General features: G+C 41.9%; 1 protein-coding gene across 2 annotated transcripts in view; it reads left to right on the forward strand.

The window, feature by feature from the left end:
* Positions 1–17,224, forward strand: part of lyar (Ly1 antibody reactive homolog (mouse)) — a 36,646-nt gene extending 19,422 nt beyond the window's left edge. For both annotated transcript variants that reach the window (XM_043698225.2, XM_087979804.1), the window contains 3 exons: positions 1,649–1,726; positions 12,891–12,976; positions 13,506–17,224. In XM_043698225.2, the coding sequence (XP_043554160.1) occupies positions 1,649–1,726; positions 12,891–12,976; positions 13,506–13,643 (302 nt within the window). In that variant the 3' untranslated portion in view covers positions 13,644–17,224. The remainder of the gene's footprint in view (positions 1–1,648; positions 1,727–12,890; positions 12,977–13,505) is intronic.
* Positions 17,225–20,822: the final 3,598 nt, after the last annotated feature.

The raw sequence follows: 20,822 nt of genomic DNA on the forward strand, positions 1-20,822 counted from the left end.
CACAGCAAGTCCGGCAGTGTCTGAGGAGCAGATGTTCCTGATGAAGGGCTTGTGCCCAAAATGTGTACCTTCCTGCTCCTCTGATGCTGCCTGACCTGCTGTGCTTTTCCGTCGTCACACTTTCGACTCTGATCTCCATCACCTGCAGTCCTCACTTTCTCTGATGTGCTGTGGCAGAGTTCCAAATGCTTTACATATTTGTATCAGCAGGTAGGCCTGGGTTTTCCTGTAATGCAGGATACTCCCAGGTATCAGTGTGGCCCGTGTGAGGTGCTTTCATTCAATTATTCAGCATGTGCATTACTCCTGTAGAGATGTTTTCCATTCCTGCTACCCATCCCACATCAGGATTTTGATTCCCAACATGTCATGCCATTCAAGCTGCTGTGGGCTACCACAAAGCCTGTGACCTACACTAGGTTGTTTGTATGTTGCCTTTGTTCAATTTAAGATTGTGAATTTGACAGAGCCATGAAGAAATTTGTCCAACTGCAGGTGTGGGAGCAGTTTTACCAGGGGTGCTTTGGGAATGTCCCCTCATTAACAGCAGGCTTTCTTCTTCCCTCCTGGCTACCCTTGTATGTAGCTGCTAACCAAGAATGGGAGAGCACCTGGCTGTGCTTCAATGTGTATACCTGTCACCACACGATAGAACATTCAGTACTGCTGAATATTGTAGATGCTCCTCTTCTGTTTCTGCACCTACTGAATTGGATGGCATGCATGAGCCTTCATGAGGTTGGCCACTGTCAGTGGCAATACCCATGCATTCATTCAGTCAAAAGATGACATGCATAGACTGTCTTCTGCCCAAGGTCTTAAACAGCCTTGTGCACCTCAACAAGGCATCCACACATCATCTTTTGCTGTTCTGTAACCAAGGGTTTGCATCTCCAGCAAGCCAACTGTGACTGGTGTTCTCCTTCACCTCTTGATAGGGACTGTGCACAGCTTCTATTGTCACGTGCTCCTGCTCATACATGACCTACTGCTCACCTTGGGCAAACTATCCAACACGTGCCCGAGCTGCCACTGCATGGAGAGAGTATGCCTAATTCCCATGATGGTTCTGGGCTCTAAGGCTACCACTGACTCATCTGACACCTCCTTACACTTTCTCTGGTATTGACCCTGCCATTTAGATGTCAATTCATGAAGCTCACATCTTGTGCACTGCATACTGTTAGCTACTTCTCAAATGAAAGAATTAAAAATGGATAAAAACGAGCTAGCTGTCTCCTCCAAACTGTGGCATGTTTCACCTATTAGCATTTCACCCTTTTTTCCATTGCACATCCATGCTGTGTTGATACATTGGCAATGTCCAAGACTACATCTTCCATCTGTGTTGAGACTGAGTAGGGCACACACCCTGTTATACATCCTTTCCTGGTTAGAGTATGCTCTGTTGGATAAGTAAGCCTATCAGCCCCAACTATCTTCTTTGCGATCTCCGCAGCAAAGTCATTAAGCCCTGGAGCTATCATCCAGACAAACCCTCCATCCTCTTTTTGTCGTCTTTGCACACTACTGTCAACTGCATTCTGCATGCAGTCACAGCTTTGACAGTGGGCACCGTTCAAACGTTTTTATCCCAGGGTAGAAACTTATGATTGACTCACTGATACTCTTCTTGCATACCAAACAGGTGAACCCAACTCGAAACGGGAAAAAGTTCAAGTTCCAGAAACCAAAGAAGTGGAAGAAGCTAATGAAGTAAAGCAAGGTATTTCCACCCACATTAGAAATCTTACAACTTTCTGAGCACACCGCATGACCTGATCTTTAGGTATTTTATTCCATGAATGTTTAATCCTGTCATTTCAGATATCAACACTTCTAAATATTTTCTGTGTCATGTTACACAGTTGGGGTCTGAGAGCATTTTCATGTAAATGATCAGAAAAGGTTCTAACACAGTCAGATTTCTGCTTAATCTGCACACAAGCTTTGTTTAATTCAGTTAAGTTGATGATTTCTTATTCATTTTATTTTTAACGTGTTAATTGCTTTGTGCAGTGTAATTTAAAAGCTCTCAGTTTGAAATCTGTCTGTTGTATAAAAAGTTGTTCATCTTCTCTGTACCATCCACACCCAGCTTTTGATTCATCAGAATAAATTCAAATGTGCAGTTATTGCTGCAAAAGAAACATAATTAATATGACTTACATTACACCTCTAGCCTGGGTTATGGCCTCTTTATAATACTGTGTTACTGTTTGTCTACAGTCCATTATTGTGCCTTCATTAGAGTGGCAATAAAACAGAACAAAAATACACCCTTTCCTGCTGAAACCCACACTTGCTAATGCCATGTGACTAATTATATATAAACAACAAATGTTCAAAATGCAATGATTCTGATCTCCAAGAACATCGCCTTTTATGGTGGCTCAGTGGTTAGCACTGCTGCCTCACAGCACCAGAGTCCCAGGTTCAACTCCAGCCTTTGGCAACTGTCTATGTGGAGTTTGCACATTCTCCCCGTGTCTGCGTGGGTTTCCTCCCACAGTCCAAAGATGTACAGCTCAGGTGAATTGGCCATGCTAAATTGCCCATAGCATTAGGTACATCAGTCAGAGGGAAATGGGTCTGGGTGGGTTACTGGTCGGAGGGTTGGTGTGGACTTTTTGGGCCAAAGGGCTTGTTTCCACACTGTAGGGAATCTAATCTAATCTAAAATAGATTTGGAGGCTTTCTCTGTCTGTTTGTTATTGTCCCTGTTTCCAGAGCATGTTTTTCCTTGAGTTGGTCCCTAATCTTTTGCCTGAGGATTTAGCTTAAGAGGTACAAGTCTGCATTAAATATGGCTGACCATGAGACTCTGCTGCTCTTTCTGCCTGCCTTAAACATATTGGAAGAATTTATAAGTTGATTCTTGACTAACTTGACCATGGCATCTACACCACTTCTGTGGTCATGCAGTCGTAGAGTGAGAATTGAACTGTTATTGCAGGTCAAAGGCAGTGAAACAATCCATTGCCCCATAAGACCTTCCTGTCTTCGGGCACCTTGCTGTCTCTCTCCCATATCCCTCTGAAATCAACTTTTTTTTTCCATGTTTGAGCCAAGACTGTAACAACGTCAGGAGCTGAGTGGCCCTGGTGGAACCCCAACTAGGCATCACTGAACAGGTGTTGCTTTACTGATGATTGAGAGTTGACTCATGGGCCGGTAATTGGCTGGGCTGGACTTAACTTGCTTTTTATGTAGAGGGTGTACTTGAGCAATTTTCCAATTGTCAGGTAGATGGCAGTGTTGTAACTGTTGGAATAAAGTGGCTGGAGCACAAGTCTTAAGTATTGTTGCTGGAATGCGGTCAGGGCCCATAGCCTTTGCAGGATTCAGTGCCTTCAGCTCGCTCTTGATATCACGTGGAGTGGAATTAAATTGGCTGATTACTGGTATGCTGGGGACTGCTGGAGGAGGCTGATATGGATCATCCATTCGGCATTTCTGGCTGAAGATTTTTGTGAATGCTTCCCGCCTTATCTTTTACACTGATATGCTGGGCTCTTCCATCATTGAGGATGGGGATATTTGTGGAGCCTCATCATCCAGCAAGTTGGTTAGTTGTCTTTCACCATTCACGATTGGATGTGGAAGGACTGCAGAGCTTAGATCTGATCCGTTGGTTGTGGGATCGCTTACCTCTGTCTATCATTTGTTGCTTACACTGTTAGGCATGCAAATAGTCCTGTTTGATAGCATCATCAGATTGACACCTCCTCATTTTTTTAAGGATGTCTGGTTCTTTTCCTGGCATGCCCCTCTGCACTCTTCATTGAACCAGTTTTGATCCCCTGCCTTGGTGGTGATGGCAGAATGGGGGATATGCCAGGCCATGAGGTTGCAGATTGCGCTGGAGTACAATTCTGCTGCTGTTGATGGCCCATAGCGCTTCATGGATGACCTGTCTTGAGTTGCTGGATCTGTTCATCTCTCCCATTTGGCATGGTAATAGTGCCACACAGCAATATAGAAGGTGTTCTCTATGACGGTGGGACTTTGTCTCCACAAGGACTGTGCGGTGATCACTCTTTCCGATACTGTCAAATTCATTGGTGAGGATGACATCAAATATGTTCCCTCATCACCTGCAGCAAGCCCAGCCTAGCAGCTATGTCCATTTAGGACCTGACCAGCACTAATCAGTAGTACTGCTGCCAAGCAATGTTTGGTGGTGGACAGTGAAATATCCCAGAGTATGTTTTGTGCCCTTGCAGACTGCAGATGCTGGAGTTCAGAGTCAAAATTAGACTGGTGCTGGAAAAGCACAGCAGGTCAGGCAGCATCCGATGAGCAGGAAAAGCAACGTTCTGGGCTAAAGCCTTTCTTCAGGAATGAGGTTGGGAGCCTCTGGAATGGAGAGATAATTGGGAGGGATGTGGGGCTGGGGAGAAGGTAGCTAAGTGTGCAATAGGTGGATGAGTTGGGGATGAAGGTGATAGGTCAGAGAGGAGGCTGGAGTGGATAGGTCGGAAGGAAGATTGGCAGGTAGGACAGGTTATGAGGATGGTGCTGAGCTGGCAGGTTGCAACTGGGCTAAGGTGGGGGGTGCGGAAATGAGGAAACTGGTGAAGTCCAAATTGATGCCCTGCGGTTGAAGTTTTTTGATTAGGTTAGATTAGATTACTTACAGTGTGGAAACAGGCCCTTCGGCCCAACAAGTCCACACCGCCCCGCCGAAGCGCAACCCACCCATACCCCTACATTTACCCCTTACCTAACACTACGGGCAATTTAGCATGGCCAATTCACCTGACCTGCACATCTTTGGACTGTGGGAGGAAACCGGAGCACCCGGAGGAAACCCACGCAGACATGGGGAGAACGTGCAAACTCCACACAGTCAGTCGCCTGAGTTGGGAATTGAACCCGGGTCCCTGGCGCTGTGAGGCAGCAGTGCTAACCACTGTGCCACCATGCCGCCCACAGTGTTCCAAGGTGGAAGATGAATTGTTCTTCCTCCAGGCGTCATGCGATGAGAGAGCGGCGGTGGAGGAGGCCCAGGACCTGCATGTCCTCAGCAGAGTGGGAGGGGGAGTTAAAATGTTTGGCCACGGGGTGATGGGGTTGATTGGTGCTGGTGTCCCGGAGATATTCCCTAAAGCACTCTGCAAGTAGGTGTCCGGTCTCCCCAGTGTAGAGGAGGCTGCGTCGACAGCGACGGATACAATAAATGCCAGTGGTGGATGTGAAGGTGAAACGTTGATGGATGTGGAAGGCTCCTTTAGGGCCTTTGGATGGCAGTGAGAGAGGAGGTGTGAGCGCAGGTTTTGCAGTTCCTGCGGTGGCAGGGGAAGGTGCCAGGAGGGGAGGGTGGGTTGTTGGGGGGCGTGGACCTGACCAGGTAGTCACAGAGGGAACGGTCTTTGCGGATAGGGGTGGGAGAGAAATATATCCCTGGTGGTGGGGTCCGTTTCTAGGTGGCGGAAGATGCGGTTAATACGAAGGTTAGTAGGGTGGAAAGTGAGGACCGGGGGGTTCTGTCCTTGTAACGGTTTGAGGGTAGAAGTGCGGGACGTGGATGAGATGCATTGGAGGGCATCTTTAACCATGTGGGAGGGGAAATTACGGCCTTTAAAGAAGGAGGCCATCTGATGTGTTCTGTGGTGGAACTGGTCCTCCTGTGAAGGCGGAGGAATTGGGAATACGGGATAGCATTTTTGCAGGAGGAAGCTGTGGGAGTCAGTAGGTTTGTGAAAAATGTTAGTGTTGAGTCGGTCGTCATTGATGGAGAGGTCCAGGAGGGGGAGGGAGGTGTCAGAGATGGTCCAGGTGAATTTAAGGTCGGGGTGGGATGTGTTGGTGAAGTTGATGAACTGCTCAACCTCCTCATGGGAGCATGAGGTGGCGCCGATGCAGTCATCAGTGCAGTGGAGGAAGAGGTGGGGAGTGATGCCGGTGTAACTACGGAAGATAGACTGTTCCATGTAGCCGACAAAGAGACAGGCATGTCTTGGGCCCATGTGTGTGCCCATGCCCCTGCCCCCACCCCACCCCACCCCACCCCAATTAGCTGGGGGAGGTCAGTATGTGGTAATCAGGAGGTTTCCTTGATGTTGATGACTCAGAGAGAAACTCCCTCCCGACTATATTACCACTTCTTCTGGGCCTTTCCTGCTGGTCAATCAGTACATATCGACGATGGTGACAGAGACGTTGTCCATGAGTATGATTGTGTCAGGCTGTTGCTTCACTAGTCTGTGATACAGCTTTCCCAATTTTGACACTAGCCCCCAAGTGTTGGTAAGGAGGACTTTGCTGGGTCGACAGGGCTGTTTCTGCAATTGTCTTTTCTGGTGCCTAGTTCAATGCTAGGTGAGCCATGTGATTTCATTTCTTTGTTGAGACTTTGTAGCAATTGATACAGTTGAGTGGGTTACTGGGCCATTTCGCGGTGTAGTTAAGAGTCAACCACATTGCAGTGGCTCTGAAGTCATATGTAGGCTAGGCCAGGCCAGACCAGACCAGACCAGGTGAGGGTGGCAGATTTCCTTTTCTGAAGTACATTAGTGAACCAGATAAGTTTTTCCAACAATGATTTCATGGTCTTCAGTAGATTACGTTTTAAATTGAATTCAAATTTGGCTATCTGCTGTGGTGTGATTCAAACCTGGGTCCCCAGCACATGAGTTTCTGGATTAATAGTCTAGCAATAATGTGATGAAGCCATCACCTGCCCCTCTCTCCAAGGTAGAACTTATACAGCAACAGGAAAAGGCTCATTGGTACTCGACACCGTTCCTGTATTCCGTTAGATCATGGTTCCTGTGTCTTCTTTTATGCTTTTGTTTTGATACTTTTAATACCTCAGCAGCCCTTTTTAATTTAAAGATTACTTGCCCTGTTCTGAATTTGCCCGCTGACTGAGAGAATTTTTCTTTCTGGCTTTGTCTTAACCATCTCCGTGATATCACCATTTAATCACTGAAGGACAAAGGCCTGGTGGGAAATATTTGTTGATCGTCCCATTATTTAGAAAAATGGGTGACTTGGTGGAGGCTTAATTTTATAAAATGATCGAGGCCAAGACCACGGGATCTTGTGGTTCAGTGCTGGTGTCCCTCCTTCTGGGCCAGAAGACCATAATAAGACCATAAGACATAGGAGTGGAAGTAAGGCCATTCGGCCCATCGAGTCCACTCCGCCATTCAATCATGGCTGATGGGCATTTCAGCTCCACTTAGCCGCATTCTCCCCGTAGCCCTTAATTCCTTGTGACATCAAGAATTTATCAATCTCTGCCTTGAAGACATTTAGCGTCCCGGCCTCCACTGCGCTCTGCGGCAAGGAATTCCACAGGCCCCACCACTCTCTGGCTGAAGAAATGTCTCCGCATTTCTGTTCTGAATTTACCCCCTCTAATTCTAAGGCTGTGTCCACGGGTCCTAGTCTCCTCGCCTAACGGAAACAATTTCCTAGCGTCCACCCTTTCCAAACCATGTATTATCTTGTAAGTTTCTAATAGATCTCCCCTTAATCTTCTAAACTCCAATGAATACAATCCCAGGATCCTCAGCCATTCCTCGTATGTTAGATCTACCATTCCCAGGGATCATCCGTGTGAATCTCCGCTGGACACGCTCCAGTGCCAGTATGTCCTTCCTGAGGTGTGGGGACCAAAACTGGACACAGTACTCCAAATGGGGCCTAACCAGAGCTTTATAAGGTCTCAGTAGCACAACGGTGCTTTTATATTCCAACCCTTGTGAGATAAATGATAACATTGCATTCGCTTTCTTAATCACGGACTCAACCTGCATGTTTACCTTTAGAGAATCCTCGACTAGCACTTCCAGATCCCTTTGTACTTTGGCTTTATGAATTTTCTCATCATTTAAAAAGTAGTCCATGCTTGTATTCTTTTTTTCCAAAGTGCAAGACCTCGCATTTGCTCACATTGAATTCCATCAGCCATTTCCTGGACCACTCTCCCAAACTGTCTAGATCCTTCTGCAGCCTCAGTACTACCTGCCTGTCCACTTCCTCAGTACTACCTGCCTGTCCACCTAACTTCGTATCATCGGCAAACTTCACTAGAATGCCCCCAGTCCCTTCATCCAGATCATTAATATATAACGTGAACAGCTGTGGCCCCAACACTGAACCCTGCGGGACACCACTTGTCACCGGCTGCCATTCCGAAAAAGAACCTTTTATCCCCATGGTAGGCTTATGCGGAAAGTCAGGAGGCATGGGATAGAGGGAAATTTGGCCAATTGGATAGAAAACTGGCTAACCGGTCGAAGTCAGAGAGTGGTGGTAGATGGTAAATATTCAGCCTGAAGCCCAGTTACAAGTGGAGTTCCGCAGGGATCAGTTCTGGGTCCTCTGCTGTTTGTAATTTTTATTAATGACTTGGATGAGGGAGTCGAATGGTGGGTCAGTCGAAGGGTGGGTCAGTAAATTTGCAGATGATACGAAGATTGGTGGAGTTGTGGATAGTGAGGAGGGCTGTTGTCGGCTCCAAAGGGACTTAGATATGATGCAGAGCTGGGCTGAGGAGTGGCAGATGGAGTTTTACCCTGCCAAGTGTGAGGTTGTCCATTTTGGAAAGACAAATAAGAATGCGGAATACAAGGTTAATGGTAGGGTTCTTAGTGAGGTGGAGGAACAGAGGGATCTTGGGGTCTATGTTCATAGATCTATGAAAGTTGCCACTCAGGTGGATAGAGCTTGTAAGAAGGCCTATGGTGTATTAGCGTTCATTAGCAGAGGGATTGAATTCAAGAGTTGTGAAGTGATGTTGCAACTGTACAGGACTTTGATTAGGCCACATTTGGAGTACTGTGTGCAGTTCTGGTCGCCTCACTTTAGGAAAGATGAGGAAGCTTTGGAGAGGGTGCAGAGAAGATTTACCAGGATGTTGCCTGGAATGGAGAATAGGTCGTACGAGGATAGGTTGAGAGTGCTAGACCTTTTCTCGTTGGAACGGCGAAGGATGAGGGGTGACTTGATAGATGTTTATAAGATGATCAGAGGAATAGATAGAGTAGACAGTCAGAAACTTTTTCCCCGGGTGCAACAGAGTGTTACAAGGGGACATAAATTTAAGGTGAAGGGTGGAAGGTATAGGGGAGATGTCAGGGGTGGGTTCTTTACCCAGAGAGTGGTGGGGGCATGGAATGCGCTGCCTGTGGGAGTGGTAGAGTCAGAATCTTTGGTGACCTTTTAAGCGGCAATTGGATAGATACATGGATGGGTGCTTAAGCTAGGACAAATGTTCGGCACAACATCGTGGGCCGAAGGGCCTGTTCTGTGCTGTATTGTTCTAAGATCTATGTTCTATCCCAACTCTATGCCTTCTGTCAGACAGCCAATCCTCAATTCATACCAGTAGCTCACCTCGAACACCATGGGCCCGCACCTTGCTCAGCAGCCTCCCGTGTGGCACCTTATCAAAGGCCTTTTGGAAGTCTAGATAGACCACATCCACTGGGTTTCCCTGGTCTAACCTATTTGTCACCTCTTCAAAGAATTCCAACAGGTTTGTCAGGCACAACCTCCCCTTACTAAATCCATGCTGACTTGTTCTAATCCGACCCTGCTCTTCCAAGAATTTAGAAACCTCATCCTTAATGATGGATTCTAGAATTTTACCAACAACCGAGGTTAGGCTAATTGGCTTATAATTTTCCATCTTTTGCCTTGATCCTTTCTTGAACAAGGGGGTTACAACAGCGATCTTCCAATCATCCGGGACTTTCCTTGACTCCAGTGACTTTTGAAAGATCTCAACCAACGCCTCACTATTTCCTCAGCCACCTCCCTCAGAACTCTAGGATGTAGCCCATCGGGGCCAGGAGATTTATCAATTTTAAGAACTTTTAGCTTTTCTAACACTTTCTCTTTTGTAATGGCTACTATACTCAACTCAGCCCCCTGACTCTCTTTAATTGTTGGGATATTACTCATGTCTTCCCCTGTGAAGACTGACGCAAAGTACTTATTCAGTTCTCCAGCTATTTCCTTATCTCCCATCACTAGGCTTCCAGCATCAGTTTGAAGTGGCCCAATGTCTACTTTTGCCTGTCATTTGTTTCTTATGTAGTGAAAGAAACTTTTACTATCATTTCTAATATTACTGGCTAGCTTACCTTCATATTTGATCCTCTCCTTCCTTACTTCTCTCTTTGTTATCCTCTGTTTGTTTTTGTAGCCTTCCCAATCTTCTGATTTCCCAGTGCTCTTGGCCACTTTATAGGATCTCTCTTTTTCTTTAATACATTTCCTGACTTCCTTTGTCAGCCATGGCTGTCTAATCCCTCCCCGGATAATCTTTCTTTTCTTGGGGATGAACCTCAGTACAGTGTCCTCAATTATACCTACAAACTCCTTCCATTTTTGCTCTACTGTCTTCCCCACTAGGCTCTGCTTCCAGTCTATTTTCGTCAGTTCCCCTCTCATGCCCTCATAATTACCTTTATTTAACTGTAACACCATTACATCTGATTTTGCCTTCTCTCTTTCAAACTGCAGATTGAACTCTACCATATTATGATCGCTGCTTCCTAAGTGTTCCCTTACTTTAAGATTTTTTATAAAGTCTGGTTCATTACATAGCACTAGGTCCAGAATAGCCTGCTCCTTTGTGGGCTCCATGTCAAGCTGTTCCAAAAAGGCATCCTGTAAGCATTCCATCAATTCCCTTTCTTTGGATCCACTGGCAACATTATTTACCCAGTCCACCTACATATTGAAGTCTCCCATGATCACCGTGACCTTGCCTTTCTGACATGCCTTCTCTATTTCCCAGTACATGTTGCGCCCCTGGTCCTGACCACTGTTAGGAGGTCTGTACATAACTCCCGTTATGGGTTTTTTTGCCCTTGTGGTTCCTCAATTCCACCCACACAGACTCCACATCATCTGACGCTATGTCATTCAGTGCCATAGATTTAATTTTGTTCTTAACTAACAAGGGAACCCTGCCTCCCTGTCTTTTTGATAAGTTGAAAATCCTTGGATGTTTAACTGCCAGTCCTGACCCCCCCTGCAACCACGTTTCTGTGATGCCTACCACATCATAATCATACACGATGATCTGTGCCATTAGTTCATCTGCTTTGTTACGAATGCTACGAGCATTCAGGTAAAGTGCCTTAATGCTAACTTTCTTATCATTAGAGATATTGGATGTCATAAGATGTCCTAAGTTATCCTTCCTTTTTGCTGCATTCCCAGTCTGCCTCAAGTTTAAGTCTGCCTGCATACATGCTATCCTGCTGCTTATCTTTCCATTTAACTCCATACTCCCTGTCGCTTTCACTCCCCCCCCCCCCCCCCCCCCCCCCCCCCACCCCCCCAACTCAGAAGTTTAAAGTCCTACTGACCACCCTATTTATCCTCTTTGCTAGAACATTGGTACCTGATCGGTTCAGGTGGAGACCGTCCCAACGGTACAGATCCCCCCCCGGTTCCAAAACTGATGCCAATGCCCCATGAAGTGGAATCCCTCTTTCCCAAACCAATCCCTTAGCCACGTGTTTACTTCCCTAATTTTCTTATCCCTATGCCAATTGGCACGTGGCTCGGGCAGTAATCCGGAGATTATGACCCTTGAGGACCTGTACTTCAATTTCCTTCCTAGTGCTTGATAGTTGTTTGCCTATGTTGTTAGTCCCAACGTTGACCACAACAACTGGATCCTCCCCCTCCCGCTCCAATATCCTTTCAAGCCGGTCGGAGATGTCCCACACCCTGGCACCGGGCAGGCAACACACCATGCGAGACTCCCAATCCAGCTTGCAAATCTGTCCCCCTAATTATAGAATCCCCTATAAAAACTGCTTGTCTTTTTGCTCCCCCCTCTTGAAAGGCCTTCTGCACTATGGTGCTGTGGTCAGCTGTCTCATCCTGTCCAGAGCCCTTTCTGTCATGTCTGAACAGGTTGATTAAATAAACACAGGTCAAGTCCATGCAACCTGTCTAACCTCTCCCCAAAACTCAGCCCATTCCTAAAATGTAACCCTTTTTAGGCCAGTATCTTTCTGGTGAATATGTGTTGTACTTTTCGAAGGCCAGTATTCTTTTTCCTAAGTCTCCAGCATTAAATACACTACCCTAGATAGGATCTAACCAGGACATTGTGTTTTAGTCACCTTAAGATAAAAGCCAACATTCCATCCTCATTTGCATGTCTTTGTGCATTTCTTTGTCGTAATTGTTTTAGTAATTTGTATAATTAGACCTCAAAATCTCTGCTCATCTACTGTTCTTAGTTGCCCAACATCTAGAAAGTTGCTTTTGAGATAGTATTCATATGTCACCCTCCCTCCAATTTGAGGTATCCCCAAGTATTGTACAATCAATGACATGCATGTAAAGTTAGTTAACTGGTCTGCAGGCAAGCCCCGAAGCCAACCTGCACAGAGCAAGTGAAATAACTGACCAGATAATTTCAGGACAACAGAGAGAACTTCTCTGCTCTTCATTGAATAGTACGCATTAGACAGAGCAAGATGCGGGGCCTCGATTTATGTGTGGTTCAAAAGATGTGGTTCAGCTTTCTAAATACTGTGTTGAAATTTGTGTTTATTACTCGTGTTTCTGTTGACTCAATGCACTTACTCACTCAAGTTGCTGCCATTGATAAGAGGTATATCTCTTTCTTCTTTATGTGCTCAGCACGACCACAAACGTTCAGCTTTCTTAAAAATATGTTGGCTTTATTTTTGCATATGTACATGGGGTTCTTTCTAGTTGCTTATAAATTAGAGGGTGCATATCCCAATGACTAACGTGTGTGGAGTTTTGTTATGGATTTGGATCCAAACAAATTGTAAAACTGGAAGATAATACATTGAACATTTTGTATAGATCATTTGCCTTTAGCTTGTAATTCTGAATTTTATATCTTATATATGATCATCTGTTTGCTTAAGGGAAATTCAACTGGAAAAGAACAATCAAAATTGTTCTCAAACAGTCTCCTGAGCAGGAAATTTCTGTTAAAAAATTACGGAAAAAGGTATGTGTGTGTATGATAGCTGTAAGATTAACTTATGGATACTAAATTGGAAAAAACAGAAACAAAATATGAAATTATTAGTAACAGAAATAATCTGCGTAATAAATTTATCATCTTTTTCCATGTTGAATATTGAAAAAGCTTATTAGATTTTTTTTAATGACATAATAAAATTCCTCATTTTTTTTGGTCGTACAGAAAAATTGGGTATTGCTGAGAAAAGTTTTGTTAAAACTTTTCATCTTGCACTCGTCAGGACAATTTGCACAAATGCTAATGTTAAAATTTAAACAAAGCCCAGCAGTTAACTGCCTATCAGTGTTAAAAAGTGCATTCTCCATGGCAACGCCTCTACCAGTCCATTTGACAACTAATCAGCATTCTCCTCTCATGGACTATAAATGTTGGTTTTCCACTTGACAATTCGCAAGGATATCAATTCTTGATGAATGAAAAATGTGTCTTTTATTTTCCAGAAAAAGAATTAATTACTCTTTGTCTCAGTTGACATGTTTCCAAACTCTTGCAGGTTCTATCCCAGTACTACGCTGAATGTGGTGATAGTAACTACAAATCTGAAGTGGAACTCCTGGCAATTTTTTACAAGAAGATAAGCTCTAACCCCAAATTTAAAGTGCTGAAAGACAAAGTAAAGCTTGTGAAATAAAAGAAAATGTACTTTGGATAGCAAAAGACTGGACCATATACAGAAAATGAATTTATTTTGTATCTTTCTGTAGTTGGCATTCAGAATATTTTGCTTTTATGTACAATGCTGAAATTTCAGCATTGATTTGGGGACAACTTGTGCTTCATGATGATTTAGAGATGTTCTGCTATTTAATAAATGAACTATTTTTATATATGCCAGAAGAAGTTGACTCCCTCACAATCTTGCATTTAAAGTGAAATGGTTACACTTAACTTATATTTAGAAGCTGTGATATGATCACAAGACAGATTCAACATCAAGAGAACTGTGGAACCAATCTACAGAGGAACTTCGATTATCCGAAGGACACGAAGGGGGTGTTTTTGTTCAGTTTATTGAATTCCGGATAATCAAATGCCATATAACATAGTTTAGCCAAGCACGGGACCTTGCAATCTTGCCAGATAATCTGATATTCGGATAATTGAGGTTCCTCTGTATAATAAATTTTCCAGGACATTCACAGAATTCATTCATTCCCCTATCATGGAATCCATACGTTACATCAACTGTTTTAATTGTTTGTGTTTTGTTTCAACTGATCTATGTGAAAGTCCGTTATAATGCATGTTTCTTTCCATGGAGGACATTGACTCTTGTCTCACGTGCATTGAAAAGATCAAGAGCATACTTTAGTACGTTAGGGTGTTAGATTTTGCAACCTACTGAAATAATTTAACTTTTGTTTCAACACAACATGGATTGAATTAATGTTATTGTCATGAACTATCTAATCATGGAGAGAATGGAACTCTTCTATATTCTTTTGGTGGTCATGTCGCCAGTCACTTACAGTAGTACAAACTCAACTGTACTTTCTACCAAAAATACTAAACGTAGAACAGTCATGTTGCACAAGCTAACTCCGATATGAACATGGATTTTTTGAATTAGAAACTACCTGCAGTCAATTTGTCATTTCAGGCTGAGGGTGTGAGCTGTAATATATTGTCATCCCTATATTTGTTTTCCCATTGTACACAGATATACAACTGTATACAGATCCAGCATCTCAGCTTTGGTTTCAACAAAGTTTTCCCCACTGACCTTTTACGTTTGTGGGAAAGGAAAATAGTGGCTAAAACTGGTTTTGTTCAGTCTCTATCTTTTGATGTAACTATTGGATTTTTCTGTGACTGGATTCTGATATGTAACAGCCAAAAAAAACTTTAAAAATTTTTGAGCTTTCTGATAGTGTTTTTTTTGTTTCATGATTATTTGAGTATTTATAGAGATCTGATTTGTTGCAGGTTTTGGAATATTAAATTTGAGTGAATTATTGACAAATGGTTTTGTTTTAAGGTACAATGTTATGAACAGCCATCTTGCCTTGAAGTAAAATACTGTGTATTGCCAATATTAAAAATGGGAATGGACAAAAATTAAAAACATAGGCAAAGAAATTACATGTAAAGGTCATTCCGTTACAGTTTTTATTGAGTAACAGACTCAACCTTCAAAGCACCACAAATAGCTATAGAACGCTATTTAATAATAATTGACTTTGGCTTATTTGAGTCAATGTGAATCACTGGCCTTAATGTTGCCCTTAATATTATAAGCATCCTGATTATTATAAGACAGTGAATTGTCTGACTAATCCTGAGCAAAACCTGAGAAATCTGATCGTAGTTATTAAAAACTAAGATAAATTACAGTTTTGTGATTACAGGTGAAGGTTTACTGGTTCGAAACTTCCAAACTGATCCTGCTTTCAATACTTATCTCATAATCCTAATCAGCAATACCTATGTCTAAATGCTAAGTGAAGACAGGGCTAACCTTTGGATACTGCTCTATATTGTTGAAGAGGCTATATTTTTGTTTAGGCTTACACATAAAGAATGACCAAGTGCAAGAACCAGCATGAATAAGCACCTTCAAAGTATGAAGGGAACAAAACGAAATTGAAAGGGAGAAGCTATTTTCTGCAATTTCTCAATGTGAACATGCTTGCAAAACAGAGGAATCCATTGTATTATGCTGAATCTTTCAACCAAAGTTATGAAAGTCAAGAAGAAAGGAAAGGTAAAAGGGGGAATGGTGTTCCAGAACTGTTGCACAACATGTAAGTATGGTAACTGGAGGCATCTAAACATTTCTGTTAACTTCTAAGTTTGAAATCTTTCATTAGGACGTTGTTTGGACTCGAAGAACCTGAGATTGAGCTAAACTTATAAATATTTTGATGTTTTATGAGAATAAATCATTTAAGTAGTAGGACCATTGTTGTCATCACTACACTTTGTTTTAAATTTGCCCAAAACTACATACAGTAATGCAATATTTCAACGACATTCCATTTTTATCTAGTTTATAAGAAACCACGTTGATATAGTTAATTAAATAGAATTACAGAGCTTCCTGACAATTTTGCACCATTTGAATGATGGATTCACTGTCAGAGAAAGGTTACAAGAGATTTTGGCATGAGTGGACTATGATTTTAGGCTATGTCAAAATCAGTCCACCAATACATTTGCTGAAGCCATTGAAAATTTCCACCTTTGCTGCACCCAACAACTCCCATTTTGGTCAATGGCAATAGAAAATGTCTTGGATTTTTGCATGTTTTCTCAATTATTCACTAACACTGAGAAATAGTGTAGGTGAAATTACGATTTAAATTAAAGTATGATATATGTGAATTGAAAGTAATGGAGAAATGTAAAATAAAATCCACCTTGGCTAATTTTTTGGTGAAAATGTATTTGCATGCTTTTTATCACTATGTGATAAATTTATTGTATGTGGTATAGTGTCCCTACATGTGCCGTTGATCAAAGTGAGAATATGAAGCAATTTCATTTAAGCTCGTTTTGGGGCCAGATGAAATTGACGTACTCACAGTGAATACCAGAAATGTGATGACTAAAATTTGTTTGAAGTTAAGGTTAAAATCAGATCAGCCATGATCTTATTGAATTGTGAAGCAGGCTCGAAGAGCCAAGTGGCCTACTCTTGTTTTTTGTTCATATGTAACCAGAGTCCTATAACATGGATTATTGTGGAGTAGTGTGCTGAGGAAAATACCCTGTAAACCAGTTGATGATGCCCATATCTCATAAAGAGCATCTGTTGAGCAAAGTGCAAGAAAGGGAAAACTGAATACAGGCCATTGGGCAGAGTCTTCCACCTTAGTTTTTAGTTTTAGAGAAGTTTGTTTTAGCTTTTTAAAAGATTGATAATGACACCTGCAGGTTTGAATTACTTGGCTGTTGAAAGCAGCTAATTTATCAGCTGTATAAGAATTACTTTTAAAGTAATCTCATTTATTTTAATGTCAGACTTTCGTCAGCACTATAGTTAATAATGTTTGTTAGCACTGGAATATATAATATACTAAATTACTTGTATAATGTTTGTTGCTTGCTTTATTAAATATCTGTCCATTAATGATTTTCTATCAAGTGGCTGGATAACTCTGATTAAATGTGTACATGGTTATTGAACTGTAATTAAATTTATATTTTAGTTTGCTGAAGCTTTCATTCATCTGGACAATTTGCAAGAATAAAGCATGTATACCACCTGAAGGGAGAGTCCTAAATGGTTGTAAATACTCATATTCTGTATTAACAAATTAATAAGACCATAGGACATGGGGAAGTAAGGCCATTCGGCCCATCGAGTCCATTCTGCCATTCAATCATGGCATTTCAATGCCACTTACCCGCACTCTCCCGTAACCTTTAATTCCTTGTGAGATTAAGAATTTTTCAACCTCTGCCTTGAAGATATTTAATGTCCCGACCTCCACTGCACTCCGTGGCAATGAATTCCACAGGCCCACCACTCTCTGGCTGAAGAAATGTCTCCTCATTTCTGGTCTAAATTGACCCCCTTTAATTCTAAGGCTGTGCTTGTACTTGTTATTGCATGACTTCGCCTTGGCTTTATCCTAGATGATTTGGAAAGAAAGAGGTAATTCACTTGGCAGCTTGAAAGTTTGCAAATTAAATGAATTTTGATTTGAACTGTTTAGGCTGGAAAGTAAAACTTGAGATCATTTCTAAATAACAAGTTAAAAGAAGGAGCAAATCATCTAGCTCCTTAACATCTATTAGTCTGGAGACTTTGTTACGCTATCCACTAGGAAATTTCTGCTGAGTACAATTTCTTCTGATTATGGTCACCTATCAGGCCCTTATTTGCTGATTTCTTAAACACAAGGGTTGAATTTTATGCTTATTTGACCAAGTATAAGTTGCACTGAATTTTTTTAATGGTTTTGGTTGCTGCCAGGCTTAGCATGTCCTTTCATCCTGTCTTACCAAACTCACCTCTTTAATTACTTACCACATCCCTACAGTACTTCTCACATCCAAATTCTGCACCCCCTTACCATGTGTCCTCCCAGAACACTGTCACTCAGTGGAAATCCCAGAATTCACTGGCATTTCTTGCACCGGTGCCATCTTTAAAAGCCAGCTGGACAAGAACTGTCAATCCTCAGTTGCCCAGCATGGTTCCTGATGTTCCCCGCAGACGTGACAGATAGCTGCCACCCAGCTTAAATGTTATAATTGCACTAGCCTCCAACACTTCCTTGTGGCAGTTCACTCCATACACGCACCACCCTCTGTGTGAAAACATTGCCCCTTTTAAATCTTTCCCCTCTCACCTTAAACTTAATGACCGCTAGTTCTTTTTTTTTCCAAAATACATGGAATATTGTTTAAAAATCATCTCAAAAATCTGGAATTTTGAATGTAGTCAATGATAGCCAGGACAATTACCTGTGGAATGATAAACTCATGTCAATGGTACTACCATTTGAAGATGACAGAGATCAAAGTTATGTTTTGCCACCAGCAAACAGAGAGAAACTGTTAGGTGGTTCTGATAATGATCAGACTGATTTCAAAGGATTTCACTGAATTATCTTTAATTCATAATAGGGTTAAAAACAATGACTGCAGATGCTGGAAACCAGATTCTGGATCAATGGTGCTGGAAGAGCACAGTAGTTCAGGCAGCATCCGAGGAGCTGAAGCTCCTCGGATGCTGCCTGAACTGCTGTGCTCTTCCAGCACCATTGATCCAGAATTTAATTCATGATAGTCTATTGTGTTGGATGAAATGTGTATAATTTATAATGTTGCAAAATAAATTAGAGAATTGATATGGATCATTTGTGTTGCTTTTTTTTACTTTATTCAATTGCAGCAGTCTTTTTTGGCTTAAATCAAATATATTTGTTAATCCCTCAAACTCATGATGCATGTAGAAGTGTCAAGACCCCAGACCGTTGGTCTAAAATGTGACCTCAAGCATTTGCCTTTCACTCGAGTATATGCAGTAGATTTGATTTAATTCTATTGTGATAGGCTGATTTCCTTGTGACCAAAACTGTGAGCAATATTCATGCTGCATTCGAATGATTATTTTATTGATTTCTAGCATGATTTCATGCTAAAGGACAGAAATCCCCATGCCACCTTTATCTTTGTATGACTTTGGCTCCAAATGTTCCTGTTCCCTTCCCCACAACTCCACACAATCTTTTTATCAAAAATACTTTGTTTAAATAGGATGTTGCTGAGGATAGGTAAACTGTGTGGTATTGTTGGTTAGACAGCAATTGGATGAGAGAATGACGTTTGTGCAAGCCAAGTTGGCTATATGCTGTGAGCAGACCTGGCTTTCTGGCTGCTGTGTCATGTTGCCACTGGGGGTCAACTCCAGATTGCCAATGCTTGTCCAGGTACACAGCGACCTTTTACAGATGGCACTGCAGCAAGGGATGCTGGTCTTTGGATATCTGCTGAGTGGCAAGTTGGTCTGGGAATAGAGTCTGCTAAGATGGGGAAGGAATCAGACATGAGAAACAACAAAGGGGCCGTTACCTAGTTACTGAAGTGAGTGCAGTAAGATACAGCGAATAAACCAGCTCCGCCTCATGGCAAAAAAAAAACCCTCCAAAAGATTTGCAACTTGCACTCAGTCAAAAATAATACAAGCCTCAGCCCCAAAACATTATTAGCTCTGTTGGAGGAATCAAGAACAAGAGGGCACCATTTTAAAATAGAATGATACGTCCCACTGTTTTTATATTCCTAAAGTACTGAACTAGAATTTGAATGAGATTTTTTTAAACTGTATTTTGAAGATCCAGTAAATCTTGTAATGATAGTAAGATAGATTCAGCCAGAATTGTTTTTACAAACAGTATTGAAAGCGTAATTAATTTTGTTGGACTATACTATGGATGTAACATTATTAGAGTTCAGACTCTATATTTTCTTTTTCAATCAAGCATTGTATAATTACCGTGTTCCCAATTTGCAGGTGACTTATCACATCAAGAATATATAGTACCACAGGAAAAGCAACCCTTTAAAATGCAAGAACAGTTTAAAATATCTGTCCATAGAGTAAGAATTTGATTATAATATGGAATTAAATACCTTTTCAAACGGATGTCTATATAAACTTAAAGAATATGGGATAGTTATTTGTCCAGATATAGATCTTTATGATGAAATATTGATATGTATGTAAATAAAGTGGTTAGTATTCTCATCACTATATGTTAAAAACTGTTAGGAAGTTGTTGCCCTCAGCAATTTAGTTTTCATTCCATCTCTTATTAATTTTGTTGCTCTTACACCTTGGCTTCAATTATTGTCCTTACCTGTTCACCGTTCGATTAGCTATATCTCCTTCTACCATCCCTGATCAGACTGCACAGAACATCACAGCTCTGGGAAAAGTATGTATGCTGTAGAATCCTGAATTGCATTTGAGGATAAGGCTTTGGTCTGATGAAGCAGGTGCTTGGAACACTTCTTTATGGGCCTTCAGCAACGTGGTGCTATCATCTATATCCCAATCTATATCCCAATTACCACATCATTCTTGTTGGATGGCCAAACTTAAAATGTTCTTGTTATCTCATTTATGAAAAATGTACGTATGAATTTCTGAAAAGAGGTTTTCACCGTAAAGAGCTAGAAACTGAAGAAAGATATTCCTCAAATAAACATGACAAGTTATGGAAAAGCTCAATTGTTCTGGCAGCATGTGTGGAGAGGGAAATTGAGTTAACTTGAAATCAATTTCAAGTCCAAAATTACTTCTTTGAAACTGAAGAGATGCAGAAATGTACTGAGTTTTATGCTGTTTGGCGAG

This window comes from Chiloscyllium plagiosum, unplaced genomic scaffold, assembly GCF_037043375.1.
Source record: "Chiloscyllium plagiosum isolate Xiang-an unplaced genomic scaffold, Cpla_swu_hap1 HiC_scaffold_1, whole genome shotgun sequence".
In the NCBI taxonomy this organism is placed as follows: Eukaryota; Metazoa; Chordata; class Chondrichthyes; order Orectolobiformes; family Hemiscylliidae; genus Chiloscyllium; species Chiloscyllium plagiosum.